The sequence below is a fragment of the Manis pentadactyla genome, chromosome 1 (assembly GCF_030020395.1).
Source record: "Manis pentadactyla isolate mManPen7 chromosome 1, mManPen7.hap1, whole genome shotgun sequence".
Classification (NCBI taxonomy): Eukaryota; Metazoa; Chordata; class Mammalia; order Pholidota; family Manidae; genus Manis; species Manis pentadactyla.
Window position 1 is genome coordinate 43,158,832 of NC_080019.1, and position 20,053 is coordinate 43,178,884.

General features: G+C 42.7%; 2 protein-coding genes across 2 annotated transcripts in view; both read left to right on the forward strand.

The window, feature by feature from the left end:
* Positions 1-4,382: 4,382 nt before the first annotated feature.
* The window catches only part of ZNF445 (zinc finger protein 445), a 60,263-nt gene continuing 44,592 nt past the window's right edge, over positions 4,383-20,053 (forward strand). The window contains exon 1 of the mRNA XM_057497251.1: positions 4,383-4,479. The gene's annotated coding sequence lies outside the window, so the exon portion shown is untranslated. The remainder of the gene's footprint in view (positions 4,480-20,053) is intronic.
* Positions 13,011-17,195, forward strand: LOC118918412 (cyclin-O-like). Its single transcript, XM_057497276.1, has one exon. The coding sequence runs from the start codon at positions 15,079-15,081 to the stop codon at positions 15,580-15,582; it is 504 nt and encodes a 167-aa protein (XP_057353259.1). The 5' UTR covers positions 13,011-15,078; the 3' UTR covers positions 15,583-17,195.

Genomic DNA, 20,053 nt, shown 5'->3' on the forward strand with positions numbered 1-20,053 from the left:
TTCTCTATCAAGGTGTGCCAGACGTCTGCTCTTTTCCACAGTTCTGACCAGAATCCATAGGTTGGTGTGTCCGTTCAAGCTGCTGCCAAAGGCCCCATCCAAAACCATCTTCCGTTACATGAACATCTATCTCACAGAGCCTTGATGAGTCCATTATGCTCAAGGCCTGTACAGCCTTGACTGCTTGCTTGCAGCAGTAAAAGCAGCTGCACATCTTTCATCCCAGGACCACGTGATGCCTCTTTGTACCAACTGGTATAAGGGTTAAACACTCTCCAGTAGCCCAAAAGACTCCAAATCTCCTGTAATACTACTGCAGTGGTAGGGGTAGGGAATGCCTGGACATTGTCTATGACTGCTTCTGGGATAATTTTAGTATTACCCACGCAGACAAACCCTAAGAACTTTACTAACAAACCAGGTCCCTGAGACTTGGTGCTGTTTACAGCCCATCCATTCTCCTGTAGATGTTGCAGCAGTTCAGGAACTGACCCTTCTAAATCTGCAAGAGATTCAAACATGAACATGATATCATCAATGTAGTGATACAGCTGTACTCTTTGCAGTTTCTTCCATGTGGCCAAATCCTGGGCTGCAAGTCCATGACAAATGGTGGGACTGTGGAGGTATCCCTGTGGAAGGACAGTGAATTCCCACTGCTGGCCTTCCCATGTGAAGGCAAACTGTTTCTGACTTTCCTGTACTATGTGAATAGAGAAGAAAGCATTAGCAAGGTCTAATACAGAATGATTCATTCCCAGTTCGTGGCTGAGGGTGTCCAGAATGTCTGCTATAGAGGGGACAGCAGCATGCAAAGGGGGTATGACTTTATTCAATTCCCTGTAATCCACGGTCATACTCCAGGAGCCATCCGGCTTTTTCACTGGCCACACTGGGGAATTAAAAGGACTATGATTGGGCTTTATGATGCCCACCTTCTCCAACTCCTGTAGAGTTTCTCCAATTTCCTTGTGTCCCTCAGGCAATTTATACTGCTTAGTATTTGTCACTTGCTGAGGTACAGGCAGAGGTACAGACGGATGCTTAGCATGTCCCCTCAGAACTGCTTTTACCACACGTACCCTCAGTCTGAACTCACCTGCAGTGGTCTGTAACCACAGGCCCTGCAGGATATCTAACCCCAAAATATATTCAGGGATGGGAGAAATGTACCCTGTATACTCCTCTGGGGGTAAACGCCCTATCCCCAATGGGATTTGGGCTTTCTTCGCTCTAATTGCCTTACCCCCATAGCCATCAATCCCAGCAGGATTCCCAGGAAAACGCTCAGGGTTGCCATAAATCAAAGAACACTCAGCTCCTGTGTACACCAGCACCAGGACACGTTGTACATTCACAGGGGACCAATGAATTGCTAATTCTACATGTTGCCTCCTGTTCTCATGACATCCCCCAAGGTAGGGACCTTGACACCCCCTCAGTCAAACCATGATGCCCAATCATCATTCTGTGGAGGTGAGGGCCCATGCGGAACCTGAGTACTTGTTCCCAAGGAAGTCTTGCAGGGATGCAGGCCAGACAAGGGGCTTTTCTTTCTGCTTCCGTGTCCTGAAATTTAGCAGCTGGGACTGCTCTTCTGGTTGGAAGTGGTGCCACAGTTCTACAAATATTATATTGGGTTGCCCATCAAGTTTTTGTTTCACTACCCCCGCCTTTATCAAATCAACCCACATCTGGGTCCTTGAGACCTTCATGGGGTCCTTTGCACTTCTCCTTTCAGTTGTAGCCTTTACTTTACTTCCTTCCATGCTCTTGTTGTTTCAACCTCCCCCAGATCTGCTAATGTACGAGTAGCCTCACTTACGGGTTCCTCTATATGCGGGAAAGAATAGTCACTAGGGACCCAAAGAGAGATGGGGGAGCTGTATGGAGCACCAGATTTCTCATTCCTATAGTGAACACTCCCATTGGGGCCTTGTGGGTCCATATTATAGATGATATTTTTCATGCCCACCTTACGTAACACCTGCTGGATACATTTTCCAGCTGGTGAGTAAGTATGGTAAATCACCCTGATTAGGCCTAACTGCCCTGATGTCTGCTGTCAGCCAATCCAGAAGTGCCCAGTTTCCTGAGGTGTGATGAGCACTTTGCATCCACTGCCATCAGGAAGGTGAGTCATCAGGAAAGCCAGTCTACACATTTCATAACCCAACATAACAATATTTTCCAGCCCATATCCCAGAGATGCAAAAGCCATGTAAGCAAAGGTTCCAATGGCTTCTGCTGAAACCTAACACTCATGTCTACCAGCTCATCCAAGGTATAGGGGTGAAACATGGAATGTTCCCCAACCTGGGGAGGGGGCTGCTCCTCCCCCCAAGGAGCCTGTAGTTGTTGCATTTTTATTTTCTTAATTACAACCAAGCAGACTTTTAATACAGGAGAGGCTGGTGCCTCCAGCAGTGGACTTGGCAACAGATTAGCCCTTGGTCACAACCCCCCATCCTCTCCTGACATCTCCTCCTGCATTACGGCTTCTCCTGCTGCTTCCTCCCTAGGTGCGTTAAGGAAACTTCCAGGAACTCCGCAACCTGTCTTCTCAGTAACTGTCTCTCTTTCTTAAGGGCATCCCATAGGTCACCACCCAGCTCCTCCAAGCAATGCTGAAGTGTGTCTCTCTACTCCTGAAGTCTCTCTCTCTCTCTTTGATAACCCTCTCTCTGTCCTCGATAACGATTTCCACTATCTTGAGAAACAACCACCCCACAATCCCACCTGCTAAATGGCCACTCAGTGCCTCTAAGCAGTCTTCTATCTCACAGAGGGTTAATTCCACAGTTTCTGGTGTCTCCACCCTTCCCCAATTCTGGGGAAAGGCCCACCCATGTAGGAGGTGTTTACCCTAGACCAATTCCCCACTAGGGGCTCCCGAATCGAAAGCCCCACAGATAGGGGGCTCCCAAGTGAAGTTGCACCCTCTACCCCTGCTGCCACTGGGGCCTCGCCACCATCAACAAGGGGGGGGTTGTGGGCATCTCCCCACCATCTGTAGAGGAAGCCTGCCCAAGGGTAGCACCCATGTAGACAGGTTCAGAGGTCCTGCCACTGCCACCAGATGTAACTCCCAGGGAAAATCCTGGGGTAAATTACCTTTGAAACCGAAATCAGCCAAGGGAGAAATAAAGTGGTTTATTACTTACAAGCAGTCGTCAAGTTCTGCTCTCCAGTGTCTATGATGATCTGGCTGCTGGAGAAGGGGCCCCACCCAACTTCTCTGGTCTAGATATGCTCTCCCTTACCCTTGTAATTATCTTTTGATATGGAGATGGCCCACTTCTCTCCACCCCTTGGGACCACCTATTGATATGGGGATGCACTAAGGCCAGGCACGAGATTGTGGAAATATTGCCATTTTACCCACAGTCTGTTTGCATGTGCTGTTTCCCTGTGCCTTATTACCATCTCTGTGGAGCCATGATCCATTCTCTGTTTACATCCTTGGTGACTGAGGCACTGAAAAGCAGCCTGGGCCGTTCAGGTAAGTGTAGCAGAGCCTCAAGACACAGATGGACACCCTGCCTAATGGACGGTCAACTGGCAATGGGCTGGTCTGCCCCTAGAAACCACACCAGAGGGCAACCAGGACAGCCACCTGGCCCCTTGGCACAGAGGCTTCTCTGCACCTTGCTCAAGCGGCAGCAGCAGGTCTTTGTGGCGTTGGCCCCACTCTCCAGGTTCTCTGGCGCTGTTAACAGAAGACATTTGCTTCTACCTGGGCTGGGCAGCCTCTTGGTGTTGCTTCGACTCCCAGTAAAGGGGCCTCTCCACCTCCAAACCTGCTCCTTCGGGATTTCCCATATTGACAAATAACGCCATTGTTCAAGCACCAGGTGAGCTAGTTAGAACTCGCCCCTAGGAGGGAACACTGGGGGCTGTAGGATGGTAAAGTCGTGTATGCCTGTGGCTAGGAATGATCAAGTATCCTAGTTTGGGTGGGGGAGGGTTGGGTCGGGGAAAAGGTCATCCTGGAAACTGGCCCCCGCCTTCGGATCTGATTCCCCGCATTGAAGGATCCCAAGGGAATAATGAATGATCCCCTTAGTAATAATGATTAATGATAATGAAGCTATTAAAGCTCCTCCCAGGCAGCACCGGTCCGCTAGATCTTGCTGGTTCCCTATTTCGACCCTGGCTTTGGGTTCTGTTCTTCCTTGAGGGAAGGCAGCCCTGTGCACACATTGGGAGGAATGTGGAAAACCAGGTCAGAGCCGACAGAGCTCTGGGGCCCGAAGGGGCAACAGGCAGCGGAGCACAGGAGGCCGGCGGGTCAGACGCGGGCCAGCAAAGCACTCGGGCTGCGGAGGAGCCGAGACTTTGGCCCTCCCACTTTCCTAGAGAGACCGCCAGTGCCGGACGCCGGCGCGCGTGCGCGATCCCGGCCTGCGCCGAGGTGGGCGCGGGGCGCGGGTCTGCCCGTGTGGCCCGAGGACTGAGTGCGGGCGGCCTCGGGAGTAGGTGAGTGGCCGGCGAGGCGCTGGGGCTCCAGCGGCGGCGGTGCGGGCGGTGCGGGCAGGCGGGGGCGCTGGGGGCTGCCGGGGGCGGCGGCTGAGGCCCGGCCCGGAGGGTGCGCCGGCGGCGGGTAGTGTGGCTGGAAACCCCGGCCCGGCGCTCGGGGCCGTATCCGGAGGCGCTTAGCCGCCGGGGGAAGGAATTTGGCGTAATGGTTTGCGCGCTTCATCACTTCTGCCAATTAGGCAGACAAAGCGTACTTACTACACACAATTAGACGACGTGGGTGTGTGGAAGAAAAGTGAAAGTAACCGCAGTCCGCAAACGTTTTCGTTTGGATGCTCCCTGACATTTGAAATTTTTGGGTAATTATGCAAACTCACATACTGTTTCTGTGTACGTTGTTTGCGAAATGGGATCACGCTGTTGCTTTTACAAGCTTTGTTTAATAAGCTTTTTGTTTGTGGTAAGCAGTATTGTGACGAAATAATGCAGAACGTTAACCGTATGATACACGAAAATTTACCGTTCAACCATTTTAATGTGTATAACTAAGGGGGATGAGGTACATTCATACTATTGCTTTTGAAAAGTACACCATCCGGTGGAATGCAATTTGTTTAATATATTGGTTAAAATTCGTGCTAGCTAGTGACTCTATGGCATCTTAGTATGCTGATGGACAGTGACTGTAATGGGGTATGTGGTGGGGACTTGCTAATGGGGGGAATCTAGTAATCACAATGTTGCTCATGTGACTGTATATTAATGACACCATAAAAAATCGGTGCTAGCTTTGTGACACCACTAAGACATATTTTGCAAGTATAATTAAAAGAAGACATGTCATTTGCAGTTTGTTTTCTATAGCACCCATTGCAAGAAATTGTAGATGCTCAACAAGTGACGTTTGTGCAGAAAAATAGCAGAATCTTCTTTAGTAGGGTGATTGTGCTTTCCCAAGGAAAGAGTAGTAAATGACACACAGTTTTTTAACCCTAAGGTACAGCTCTAACCTAAAACGACTGCCTTCTCTACTGTCCTCTGACTTGCATAGGTCTAAGAAAGCAGAGAATGGTTTCTTTCTAAGGTAAAAGTAGTAGCGGGGGAAGAACACCATCCTGTTTCAGACTGTCTGTGGTTCAAAAGTGAAAACTCATTAACATGAGATTGATTATTTTACAGGGAAGTGTTAGGGAGTGATTTTAGGCCCAATTTAGTTAAGGAGTTTCAGCGAACTTACATCTGGTACACACAGTTACATCCATGTGCATATCTGTGTGTGTATTCAAGAACTGTTGAATGAGGCTGCTTTTACATGTTAGTGCTGAGGAAAGGCAGACAAGTTTTATTTAGAAGAGTAATGCCAAAAAGATGGGAATGTTTTGAAGATAGACCTCAGTAGGTGCTTAGAAGGGAAGCTGACAAAAACATCAAAAATATTAACTGTTCCAACAGTAAGTTTTCTGGGGCTCCTGGTATCGCAGAAGTATTAGTGCATAAGTACTCTTTACGTGGGACAGTTTACTTGAGAGTAAAATTGCATAAACATAGTAAGCATCACTCATCTTATTTTGCACCCCTCAGGATTCTACATCAGGAACAATCTCAAGGAGCTCCCTCAGGTGTCTCATGGTATCCTCTACAAGATTGGTATCTTGAGCTTATACTTTTCCTTCCCTGATCTTACATCTCTTATCCTCCTTCCTTGTTTTGTTACACCACAACACACTTGTCACTAACATACCACATCTTTAATTTATTTGACTGTCCATGGGTGCCTCAAGGCAGTGCTTTTGTCTACTTTATTAATTTGTTGTGACCTTGTGCCTGGGACAAAGCATGTGCTCCATAGCTATTTACTAAATTAATGAAAGAATGAATCCAAGTCAGAGATAAGAATTGACAGTATTTAATATCTTTGATTACCAGGTTAATTTTTTTTTACTAAGGTATCATTGATACACAATCTTTTTTTTACCAATTTTTACTGATTTTTAAATTTTCAAAAAAATTTAAAAATGTGTGATTAATATACAATCACATGACCAACATTGTGGTTACTAGATTCCCCCCATTATCAAGTCCCCACCACATACCCAATTACAGTCACTGTCTATCAGCATAATAAGATGCTATAGAGTCACTACTTGTCTTCTCTGTGCTATACTGCCTTCCCCTGCACCCCTCCCACTACGTTATGTGTGGTAATTGTAATGCCCCTTATTCCCCTTCTCCCTTCCCAGTCTGTTTCGCTTTGGCAACTGTTAGTCCATTCTTGGGTTCTGTGAGTCTTCTGCTGTTTTGTTCCTTCAGTTTTTGCTTTATTCTTTTGTTCCACAGATGAGTGAAATCATGTGGTACTTGTCTTCCCCTGCTTGGCTTATTTCACTGAGCATAACACCCTCTAGCTCCATCCATGTTGTTGCAAACCCTTATGGGGTATTTTGTTTACGAATATATTCTCCCATACTGTAGGATGCCTTTTTGTTCTACTGATGGTGTCATTTGCTGTACGGAAGCTTTTAATTTGATGTAGTCCCATTTGTTCTTTTTTTGCTTGTTTCCCTTGCCTGAGGAGATATGGTCATGAAAAAGTTGCTCATGTTTATTCAAGAGAGTTTTGAGTATGTTTTCTTCTAAGAGTTTTGTTTCATGACTTACATTCAGGTCTTTGATCCATTTCAACTTTATTTTTGTGTATGGAGTTAGACAGTAATCCAGTTTCTTTCTCTTAAATATAGCTGTCCAGTTTTGCCAACACCATTTGTTGAAGAGACTGTCATTTCTCCATTGTATATCCATGGCTTCTTTATCATATATTAATTGGTCATATATGTGTGGGTTTATATCTGGACTATCTGTTGTATTCCATTGATCTATGCGTCTGTTCTCGTGCCAGTACCAAATTGTCTTGATTACTGTGCCTTTGTAGTAGAGTTTGAAGTTGTGGAGTGTAATCCCCCTGCTTTATTCTTCCTTCTAAGAATTGCTTTGGCTATTCCGGGTATTTTGTGCTTCCATATGAATTTTAGAACTATTTGTTCTAGTTCATTGAAGAATGCTGTTTGTATTTTGATAGGGATTGCATTGAATCTGTAGATTACTTTAGGCAATATGGTCATTTTCACAATATTAATTCTTCCTACCCATGAGCATGGGATGGATTTCCATTTATTGGAGTGTAAGTTCTCTCAAGAGTGTCTTGTTAGAAGGGTTTAGGTCTTTCACCTCCTTGGTTAGGTTTATTCCTAGGTATTTTATTCTTTTTGATGTGATTGCGAATGTAATTGTTTTCGTGATTTCTGTTTCAGCTAGTTCATGGTAATGTATAGGAATGTAACAGATTTCTGTGTATTAATTTTGTATCCTGCTACTTTGCTGAATTCAGATATTCTAGTTGTTTTGGGATGGATTCTTTAGGGTTTTCAGTATCTGCAAACAGTGACAGTTTAACTTGTTCCTTGCCAACTGATGCCTTTTATTGATTTATGTTGTCTGATTGCCGTGGCTAGGACCTCAAGTACTATGTTAAATAAAAGTGGGCAGAGTGGGTATCCTTGTTCCTGATCTTATAGGAAAAGCTTTCAGCTTTTTGCTGTTAAATGTGATGTTGGCTGTGGGTTTGTCTCATATGGCCTGTTGAATTACTTACTCTCTATACTCATTTTGTTGAGAGATTTTATCAACATGATTGGATGTTGAATTTTGTGGAATTCTTTGTCAGCATCTATGGAGATGATCATGTGATTTTTGTCCTTTTTGTTGATGTAGTGGATGGTTTTGATGGATTTTCCAGTATTGTACCATCCTTACATCCCTGGAATAAATCGCACTTGATCATGATGTTTTATCTTTTTGATGTATTTTTAAATTTGGTTTGCTTATGTTTTATTGAGTATTTTTGCATCTATGTTCATCAGGAATACTGGTCTGTAATTTTCTTTGTGGTGTTTTTTTCTGGTTTTGTAGAGTGATGCCTGCTCCATAGATGAGTTTGGAAGTATTCCCTCCTTTTCTACCTTTAGGAAAACTTTAAGAAGGATGGGCATTATGTCTTATCTAAATGTCTGATATTAACAGTGGTGAAGCTATCTGGTCTGGGGGTTTTGTTCTTGGGTAGGTTTTTGATTACTGATTCAATTTCATTGCTGGTAATTGGTCTGTTCAGATTTTCTGTTTCTTCCTGGGTCAGTCTTAGAAAATAGTATTTTTCTAGAAAGTTGTCCTTTTCTTCTAGGTTATCCAATTTGTTAGAATATAATTTTTCATAGTCTTCTCTAATAATTCTTTGTATTTCGGTGGTGTCCATAGTGATTTTTCCTTTGTCATTTCTGATTCTGTTTATATGTGTAGACTCTTTTTTTTTCTTGATAAGTGTGGTTAGGGATTTATCTCCTTTGTGTATTTTCTCAAACAACCAGCTCTTAGTTTTATTAATTCTCTCTATTGTTTTATTCTTCTCAATTTTATTCTCTGGTCTCTATTATGTCCCTCCTTCTATTGACTTTGGGCCTCATTTGTTCTTTTTCTTGTGTCATCAGTTGTGAATTTAGACTGTTCTTTAGGATTGTTCTTTCTTGAGATAGGGCTGAATTGCTGTATACTTTCCTCTTAGAACTGCCTTCACTAAGTGCCACAGATGTTGGGGTGTTGAGCTGTTGTTTTCATTTGTCCCCATTGCTTGAAGTCTATTTTAATTTGTTCACTGATCCATTGATTATTTAGGGGTATGTTGTTAAGCCTCCATGCGTTTGTGGTCCATATTGTTTTCTTTGCACAATTTCTAGTTTCATGCCTTTGTGGTCTGAGAAGCTGGTTGGTACAATTTCCATCTTTTTCAATTTACTGAGGCTCTTTTTGTGGCATAGTATGTGATCTATTCTTGAAAATGTTCTATATGCACTTGAGAAGAATGTGTATCCTGTTGCTTTTGGGTGGAGTGTTCTATAATGTCTGTTAGGTCCATCTCTTCTAATGTGCTGTTCAGTGCCTCTGTCCCCTTACTTATTTTCTGTCTGGTTGATCTGTCCTTTGGAGTGAGTAGTGTGTTGAAGTCTCCTAAAATGAATGCATTGCATTCTCTTTCCCCCTTTAATTTTGTTAGTATTTGTTGCACACATTTGGGAGCCTCTATGTTGGGTGCATTGATGTTTATAAAGGTTATAGCCTCTTGTTGGACTGACCCATTTATCATTATGTAATATCCTTCTTTGTTTCTTGTTACTTTCTTCGTTTTGAAGTCTATTTTGTTTCATGCAAGTACTGCAACTCCGCTTTTTTGTCCCTGTTGTTTGCCTGAAATATCTTAATCCATCCCTCCTTCAGTTCTATTTTGTGTGTGTCTTTGGGTTTGAAATGAGTCTCTTAGGCAGCATATAGATGGGTCTTGCTTTCTTATCCATTTAGTGACTCTATGTCTTTTGATTGGTGCATTGAGTCCATTTACATTTAGGGTGATTATTGAAAGATATGTACTTATTGTCATTGCAGGCTTTGGATTCGTGGTTACCAAGGGTTCAAGGGCAGCTTCTTTACTAACTAACAGTCTAACTTAAATTGGTTTTTGTGCTATTATGAACACAATCTGAAGGTTTTTTTTTTCTTGGTTCTTTTTCTTCCTCCTCCACTCTTTATATGTTAGTTGTCAATATTCTATACTTTTTTGTATCCATTGACTGATTTTAATGGTCACTGATTTAGTTTTGTATTTGGTTAATAAATAATTGGTCTACTTTCTGTACTGTGGTTTTATTTTCTGTGGTGACAGCTATTTAGCCTTAAGACCACTTCCATCCAGAGCAGTCCCTTTAAAATACACTGTAGAGATCATTTGTGGGGGGTAAATACCTTCAACTTTTGCTTCTCTGGAAATTGCCGAATACCTCCTTCAAATTTAAATGATAATCTTGCTGGGTAGAGTATTCTTAGTTTGAGGCCTTTCTGTTTCATTGCTTTGAATATATCATGAAACTCCCTTCTGGTGTACAAGGTTTCTGCTGAGAAGTCTGATGGTAGCCTAATGGGTTTTCCTTTGTAGGTGATCTTTTTTCTCCCTCTGGCTGCTTTTAATGCTCTGTCCTTGTCCTTGATCTTTGCCATTTTAATCACTGTATGTCTTGGTGTTGTTATCCTTGAGTCCCTTGTGTTGGGAGATATGTGCACTTCCATAGCCTGAGAGACTGTGTCCTTCCCCAGATTGGGGAAATTTTCAGTAATTATTTCTTCAAAGACACTTTCTATCCCTTTTTTCTCTCTTCTTCTGGTACACCTATAATGCGAATATTGTTCTGTTTGGATTGGTCACACAGTTCTTTTAATATTCTTTCATTCCTAAAGATCCTTTTTTCTCTCTCTGCCTCAGCTTCTCTGTATTCCTGTTCTGTAATATCTATTGCATTTGCCGTCTCCTTTACCTCATCTAATCTGATTTTAAACTCCTCCATTGTATGTTTCATTTCAGCTACTGTATTTTTCAAAGTGTGTATCTCCATCCTGAATTTGTCCCTTAATTAGCTCTTGAATATTTTTCTGTAGCTCCATTAGCATGCTTATGACTATTGTTTTGAATTCTATTTCAGGAAGATTGGTGATTTCAGTTATATTGAGTCCTCTTTCTGGTGTTTGTGGGATTTTGGATTGAACAAGGTTCTTCTGCCCTTTCATAATCCTACTGGATAATTAGAAATATTAGGTTTGTGTAGGCGGCACCCTCTAGTGCCCAGAAACTCTGCTCTTCGGAGCTGCTAAGGACCTGGAGCAATGGTAGTGGTCGCAGGCTAGTTGTGCCAGTGGCTACCCTAAAGAGAGAGCTCTTTCCTGCCTCCTGGCCACATTGCCTGCCTCCACTGTCAGGGCTAGAGAGCCACATGCAGAGAGCAGCCTCTGCATTAAGCCTGTGTAGTTGCTGTAGGCGCGGCTGCCCTCTTGTCTGGTCTGGAGTGATTGCAGGGGTCACAGGCGAGCCATGCCAGTGTCTGCTGGGAGGACCGAGCCCTTTCCTGCTTCCAGGCTGCAGTGGCTGCATCCGCTGTTAGGATCAGTGAACTGCTCACAGGGGCAGCCTCTGTGTTAAGCTGTGTAGTTGCTGTAGGCAGGGCTGCCCTCTGGCTGGCCTGGCACGATGGTGGGGGGCAGCAGGTTTGCATGCAGGTGCTGGCTGTGAGGAAGGAACAGCACACTGCTTATCGCCTTGGGGGGCCTCAGAGCTGCGTTGCTAGCCAGAGGAATGGAGCGCTTGAAGCTCCTGCAAGTTCCCAACCTGCTCATCTGAGTGTGCTGGGATGATAGGGTCCACCTGTTCCTTCTCTTGAGCAGCAAGCTCTGTGTAATCCTTGCCTCTTTAGCTGCCCTCTCACTGTTGGGAAGTCTTTCAAAGTGCCTGCCCTTCTTTTGTCCCAGAGCAGCCAGTTGTAGAAACCTTTTCCCCAATAAACTCTGATCTCCAGAGCACCATGCAGTATGGGTTTGTGCTCCTGGAGTAGCTTTCTAGGGCTGGGTATTTAGCAGTCCTGGGCTTCTACTCCCTCCCTGCCCTTGTTTCTCTTCCTCCCGCTGGTAAGCTGGGGTGGGGGGTGTGTTCAGGTCCTGCTGGGTCATGGCTATGTTACTTTCTCTTTTCCGAGATGTAGATTTTCTGTTCTTTTTTCCCACATGTAGACTGGCTGGTGCAATCTTACTTCTGGTCACTCTTTTAGGAATAGTTGTATTTGAGTATTTGCTGCAAAAATATGTTTTTTTGTGAGGAGATTTCTGCCTCAGTTCTCATGCTGCCATCTTTTTTCCCCTCCCATTTTCACATTCTTAATTCTTCCTATCCATGAGCATGGGATGTATTTCCATTTATTGGTGTCTTCTTTAATTTGTGAGTGTCTTGTAGTTTTCAGAGTATAGGGCTTAAGCCTCCTTGGTTAGGTTTATTCCCAGGTATTTTATTCTTTTTGATGCAATTTTAAATGGAGTTGTTTTCCTGATTTCTCTTTCTGCTCTTTCTTTCTTACTATATAGGAATGCAACAGATTTTTGGGCATTAATTTTGTATTTTGCAGCTTTGTTGAATTCAGTTATGCTAGTAGTTTTTTCATGGATTCCTTAGGGTTTTCTGTGTACAATATCAAGTCATCTGCAAACAGTTGAACTTCTTCTTTACCAATCTAAATGCCTTTTATCTCTTTGTGTTGTCTGATTTCTATGGCTAGGACCTCCAGAACTATGTTGAATAAAAGTGGTGAGAGTGGACATCCTTGGCTTGTTCCCTATCATAGAGGAAAAGCTTTCAGCTTTTTGCTGTTAAATATGATGTCGGCTGTGGGTTTGTCATATATGGCCTTTATTAAGTTGAGGTCCAGACCCTCTCTACCAATTTTGTTGAGAGTTTTTATCATGAATGGATATTAAATTTTGTCAAATGATTTTTCAGCATCTATTGAGATGATCAAGTGATTTTTTTTTCTGTTTGTTGATATAGTGTATGGTATTGATGGATCTTTGAATATTGAACCATCTGTGCATCCATGGAATAAATCCCACTTGGTCATGATGGATGATCTTTTTGATGTATTTTTGAATTCAGTTTACTAATATTTTGTTGATTATTTTTGCATCTGTGTTCATCAGGGATATTGGTCTGTAGTTTTCCTTTCTTGTGGTTTCTTTTTTGGGTTTTGGTTATTAGAGTGATGCTGGCCTTACAGAATAAGTTTGGAAGTATTTTATTCTGCTTTTTGGAATACTTCAAGAAGAATGTGTATTAGCTCCTCTTAAATGTTTGATAAAATTCAGCCATAAAGCCCTCTGGGATAATAATGGTTTTGTTCTCAGGTGGTTTTTTTTTTTTTTTTTTTATCTTTTATTAAGGTATTATTGATATACACTCTTATGAAGTTTTCAGATGAAAAAACAATGTCATTACTACATTTACTAATATTATCAAGTCCCCACCCATACCCCAATGCAGCCACTGTCCGTCAGTGTAGTAAGATGCCAAAGATTCACTGTTTGCCTCCTCTGTGCTACACATGCCACACCATGTGTACTAAACATTATACCCCTCAATCCACTTCTCCCTCCCTCTCTACCCACCCTCCCACACCCTTCCCCTTTGGTAACCATTAGTCCCTTCTTGGAGTTTGTGAGTCTGCTGCTATTTTCTTCCTTTGTTGTTTTACTCGGCAAACGAGGGAAATCATTTGGCACTTATTTTTCTCCGCCTGGCTTATTTCACTGAGCATAATGTCCTCCAGCTCCATCCATATTGTTGGAAATGGTAGGATTTGTTTCTTTCTTATAGCTGAATAGTATTCCATTGTGTATATGTAACACCTCTTCTTTATTCATTCATCTACTGATGGACACTTAGGTTGCTTCCATATCTTGGCTATTGTAAATAGTGCTGCGATAAACAAAGGGGTGCATATGTCTTTTTGAATCTGCAAAGTTGTATTTTTGGGTAAATTCCAAGGAGTGAGATTCCCAGGTCAAATGGTATTTCTATTTTTAGTTTTTTGAGGAACCTCTATACTGCTTTCCACAATGCTTGCACTAGCTTACATCCCCACCAGCAGTGTGGGAGGGTTCCCCTTTCTCCGCATCTTCACCAGCGTTTGTTATTCTTAGTCTTTTCGTAGCTGGCCATCGTTACAGGTGTGAGGTGATATCTCATTGTGGTTTTAATTTGCATTTCCCTGATGATTAGTGATGTGGAGCATCTTTTCATGTGCCTGTTGGCCATCTGAATTTCTTCTTTAAGACAGTTTCTGGGTTCCAGTCCAACTCCTACCAACCCAGGCAAGTTATTTAACAATTCTGAGCTTGTTTCTTCACCTAAAAAAAGGGGGACTCCGCCTCAGTTGAAGTGCTGAGAGGATTACACAAGGTAACGGGTATGCACACTCTGCACAGGGCCAGGCACGAACCCAAGTGTTCTGGCTCTTAGCCCAGCCAGTGTTCTTTCCGCAGCAGTGCTGCCACGTGTTTCCTAATTTCTAGTGCATTGAGCTTTTCCTTCTTTTCCTTGCCTCCCTCCAGGAAAGCTCCCTGGAGGTCTGTCCCTTCCGCAATCCCCTCTCCACCCGAGGCTCAGTCGGCCTGCCTCCCTCCTCCCTCCTGGCAGGTAGCGGCTCAGTTGGCTGATCCCTGTGCACTGCCAGTTTGGCCTCTCCTTCGAGTCTCTGTGCCTGACAGTGAACACTCTGGACCACTTCCTTTTAACCACGCCTGTGGCTGCAGACTGCTTCCAGCTGCTTGGGGTCATGTTCTTGCTCATCGCTTGCAAACAGGTACCTCCACGCAAGGTTGTGGCAGGCGGTCGGGCAGCCCATCTCCTCGCCACTCTCTTTCCGCCTGGCTCTCCAGTGCACACTTTAATGTTATTGTAGTCTGCGAGGGAAAAAAATACTCAGAATTTCTTAAACCCTCTTTTAGAGGGGCAGTGATTAGAGAAACTATGCTAGAAGTACACTCCCAGGTGATTAAAATGGAAGTAATGGAGAGAAGAAGCCCCAGCTGTCTCTCTGGAAGGAAGGGATGCGGGGAGAAGAGTCCTGGTTTTTCTACCGGGTTTGAGACTTTGGTGGACCTTGGGCCCTGGATGCAGTGTGGCTGGAGATGGGGGCCACTGTGTTACAGGTGGAGGTGCACCCGCCACGCGTGAAGCAGATGCTGGCTCTGTGCTGCAGCGCCTTCTCTTGGCAGCAACTCTGTAACCTTGAGTATATCATGCTACACAAACTGCACTTCAGCCTGGGCGTGCCAACCATCAGCTTCCTGGAGCATTTCATGCACAAGTGCGTGGATGTTGGACAGGCAGAAGTCTCCAAAACCCTGGAGGTGCAAGCCCTGGCACGTGGGGTGGTGGAGCTAAGCCTGGCAGACTATGCCTTCACCAACTACACTCCCTCCCTCCTGACCATCTGTTGCCTGGCGCTAGCTGACCATAAGCTGCAGCTTCTGTGCCTGGTGGACTTGCACCTGGGCGGGCACCCGGAGGCAGCACTGCAGGACTGCCTGGGCAAGCTGCAGCTGCTGGTGGCCATAAATGGAACCTTGTTGACTCAGATGCTGCCGTTCCATATCTCCAAGAAGTGCGGCCTGTTCCTGAGCTCAGAATAAAGTAGAACCTTTGTTTCCCTTTATCACCTGACCGGCCTGGCCTCTGGACCTTTCCCATTGCTTTGAAAGAGTGGGTTTCAGAGATCCCACTTAGTCAACAGATCATCCTGCCCGTTGTAAATAGTGTACACAGTAGAGTCTAGTCATTTGTTTATTTTGCTCAGAGTGTACAACAGAGCCGAATCTTTCCCCAATAAACTGTCCTGGCTTGTTTGAATGCTACTATTGCCAGCTTTATCCTCTGGGGGAGGGGGTGAGATGAAAGCAGCTCTGAGTAAAGATGATTGATTGGTCAGTAACAATTGAAGGGGTTTTCCCTCCATCTAGGTCCACTCTATACTTGGCATTTCTGGAAAAAAAAAATCCTCTGCCCATTTTTTAATCGGGTTATTTGCTTTTTGGGTGTTGAGGCATATAAGGTCTTCATATATTTTGGATGTTAACCCCTTGTCGGATATGTCATTTACAAATATATTCCCCATACTGTAGGATACCTTTTTGTTCTGTTCATGGTGTCCTGTGCCACATAGAAACTTTTTAGTTTGATGTAGTCTGATGTGTTCATTTTTGCTTTTGTTTCCCTTGCCTGTGGAGATGTGTTCATGAAGAAGTTGCTCATGTTTATGTCCAATAGATTTTTGCCTATGTTTTTTTCTAAGATTTTTATGGTTTCATGACTTACATTCAGATCTTTGATCCATTTCGAGTTTACTTTTGTGTATGGGGTTAAACAATAATCCAATTTCATTCTCTTGAATGTAGCTGTCCAGTTTTGCCAACACCAGTTGTTGAAGAGGCTGTCATTTCCCCATTGTATGTCCATGGCTCCTTTATTGTATATTAATTGACCATGTATGGTTGGGTTTATATCAGGACTCTCTAGTCTCATCTGTTGGTTCATGGGTCTTGTGCCAGTACCAAATTGTCTTGATTACTGTCTTCAAGCTTACTTCAAGTAGAGCTTGAAGTCAGGGAGTGTAATTCCCCTGCTTTATTCTTCCTTCTCAGGATTGCTTTGGCTATTCGGGGTCTTCTGTGGTTCCATATGAATTTTAGAATGATTTACTCTAGTTCATTGAAGAATGCTGTTGGTATTTTGATAGGAATTGCAATGAATCTATAGATTCCTTTAGGCAGGATGGCCATTTTGAAAATATTAATTCTTCCCATGGGCATGGGACATGTTTCCATTTATTGGTATCTTTAATTTCTGTTTTGAGTGTCTTGTAGTTTTCGGGGTATAGGTCTTTCATTTCCTTGGTTAGGTTTATTCCTAGGTATTTTTTTTTTTTTCGATGCAACCGTGAATGGAATTGTTTTCTTGATTTCCCTTTCTGCTAGTTCATTGTTAGTATATAAGATTGCCACAGATTTCTACATATTAATTTTGTATCCTGAATCGTTGCTGAATTCAGATATTAGATCTAGTAGTTTTGGAGTGGATTCTTAGGGGTTTTTATGTACAATATCATGTCATCTGCAAACAATAACAGTTTAACTTGTTCCTTGCAAACTGGATGCCTTTCATTTCTTTGTGTTGTCTGATTACGGTGGTGAGGACCTCCAGTACTATGTTGAATAGAAGTGGGGAGAGTGGGCATCCTTGTCTTGTTCCCGATCTTTTTTTATTTTTTGGTATCATTAATCTACAATTACAGAAAGAACATTATGTTTACTAGGTTCCCCCCTTCACCAAGTCCCCCCCACATACCCCTTCACAGTCACTGTCCATCTGCGTAGTAAGGTGCTGTAAAATCACTACTTGTCTTCCCTGTGTTGCACAGTCTTTCCTGTGCCCCCCACGCACTATACATGCTAATCGTAATGCCCTCTTTCTTTTTCCCACCCTTATCCCTCCCTTCCCACCCATCCTCCACAGTCCCTTTCCCCTTGGTAACTATTAGTCCATTCCTGGGTTCTGTGATTCTGCTGCTGTTTTGTTCCTTCAGTTTTCCTTTGTTCTTATGCTCCACATATAAGTGAAATCATTTGGTACTTGTCTTTCTCTGCCTGGCCCATTTCACTGAGCATAATACCCTCTAGCTCCATCCATGTTGTTGAGAATGGTAGGATCTGTTTTTTTCTTATGGCTGCGTAATACTCCATTGTGTATATGTCCCACATCTTCTTTATCCATTCATCTACTGATGGACACTTAGGTTGCTTCCATTGTTGGAGTATTTTATAAAGGAAGACTATGCATATGAATCCGTAGTTCTGAAAGTGATACATCTGTATACAGTGTAGGCAGTAGTCTATGTGGTTAATGCACAATGGTGTTAGCAGTAGTTGCATCTGTGATATGGGATTGCTGAGAAAGGACCAAGAAGGTATCTTATTTCTTTTAAATTAGTAAAAACAAGAGTAATTTTCATTTCACTTCTGTAATTTTCAAACATAAACTGAACAAAACATACTAAGATAAGTGGCTCCTTTATCGTATATTAATTGGCCATATATGTTTGGGTTAATGTCTGGAGTCTCTATTCTGTTCCACTGGTCTGTGGGTCTGTTCTTGTGCCAGTACCAAATTGTCTTGATTACTGTGACTTTTTAGTAGAGCTTGAAGTTGGGGATCGGGGTCTTTGGTGTTTCCATATGAACTTTTGAGCTACTTGTTCCAGTTCATTGACGAATGCTGTTGGTAATTTGATAGGGATTGCATCGAATCTGTATATTGCTTTGGGCAGGATAGCCATTTTGACGATATTAATTCTTCCTAGCCAGGAGCATGGGATGAGTTTCCATTTGTTAGTGACCTCTTTAATTTCTCTTAAGAGTGTCTTGTAGTTTTCAGGGTATAGGTCTTTCACTTCCTTGGTTAGGTTTATTCCTAGACATTTTATTCTTTTTGATGCTATTATGAATGGAGTTGTTTTCCTGATTTCTCTTTCTATTAGTTCATTGTTAGTGTATAGGAAAGCTACAGATTTCTGTGTGTTAATTTTGTATCCTGCAACTTTGCTGAATTCCGATATTAGTTCTAGTAGTTTTCGAGTGGAGTCTTTAGGGTTTTTAATGTACAATATCATGTCATGTGCAAATAGTGACAGTTTGACTTCTTCTTTACCAATCTGGATTCCTTGTATTTGTTTGTGTTGTCTGATTGTCATGGCTAGGACCTCCAGAACTATGTTGAATAAAAGTGGGGAGAGTGGGCATCCTTGTGTTATTCCTGATCTTAAAGGAAAAGCTTTCAGCTTCTCGCTGTTAAGTATAATGTTGGTTGTGGGTTTGTCATATATGGCCTTTATTATGTTGAGATGCTTGCCCTCTGTGCCATTTTGTTGAGAGTTTTTATCATGAATGGATGTTGAATTTTGTTGAATGGTTTTTCAACATCTATGGAGATGATCATGTGGTTTTTGTCCTTCTTTTTGTTGATGTAGTGGATTATGTTGATGGATTTTCGAATGTTGTACCATCCTTGCATCCCTGGGATGAATCCCACTTGCTGATGGTGTATGATCCTTTGATGTATTTTTGAATTTGGTTTGCTAATATTTTGTTGAGTATTTTTGCATCTACTTTCATCAGGGATATTGGTGTGTAGTTTTCTTTTTTGGTGGGGTCTTTGCCTGGTTTTGGTATTAGGGTGATGTTGGCTTCATAGAATGAGTTTGGGAGTATTCCCTCCTCTTCTATTTTTTGGAAAACTTTAAGGAGGATGGGTATTATGTCTTCCCTGTATGTCTGATAAAATTCCGAGGTAAATCCATCTGGCCCGGGGGTTGTGTTCTTGGGTAGTTTTTTGATTACCGCTTCAATTTCTTTGCTGGTAATTGGTCTGTTTGGATTTTCTGTTTCTTTCTGGGTCAGTCTTGGAAGGTTGTATTTTTCTAGGAAGTTGTCCATTTCTCCTAGGTTTTCCAGCTTGTTAGCATATAGGTTTTCATAGTATTCTCTAATAATTCTTTGTATTTCTGTGGGGTCCGTCATGATTTTTCCTTTCTCGTTTCTGATTCTGTTGATGTATGTTGACTCTCTTTTTCTCTTAATAAGTCTGGCTAGAGGCTTATCTGTTTTGTTTATTTTCTCGAAGAACCAGCCTTTGGTTTCATTGATTTTTTTCTATTGTTTTATTCTTCTTAATTTTATTTATTTCTTCTCTGATCTTTATTATGTCCCTCCTTCTGCTGACCTTAGGCCTCATTTGTTCTTCTTTTTCCAATTTCGATAATTGTGACATTAGACTATTCATTTGGGATTGTTTATATATGCCTTCTTTAAATATGCCTCGGTTGCTTTATACTTTCCTCTTAAGACTGCTTATGCTGCATCCCACAGAAGCTGGGTCTTTGTGTTGTTGTTGTCATTTGTTTGCATATATTGCTGGATCTCCATTTTAATTTGGTATTTGATCCATTGATTATTTAGAAGCATGTTGTTAAGCCTCCATGTGTTTGTGAACCTTTTTGCTTTCTTTATACAATCTGTTTCTAGTTTTATACCTTTGTGGTCTGAAAAGTTG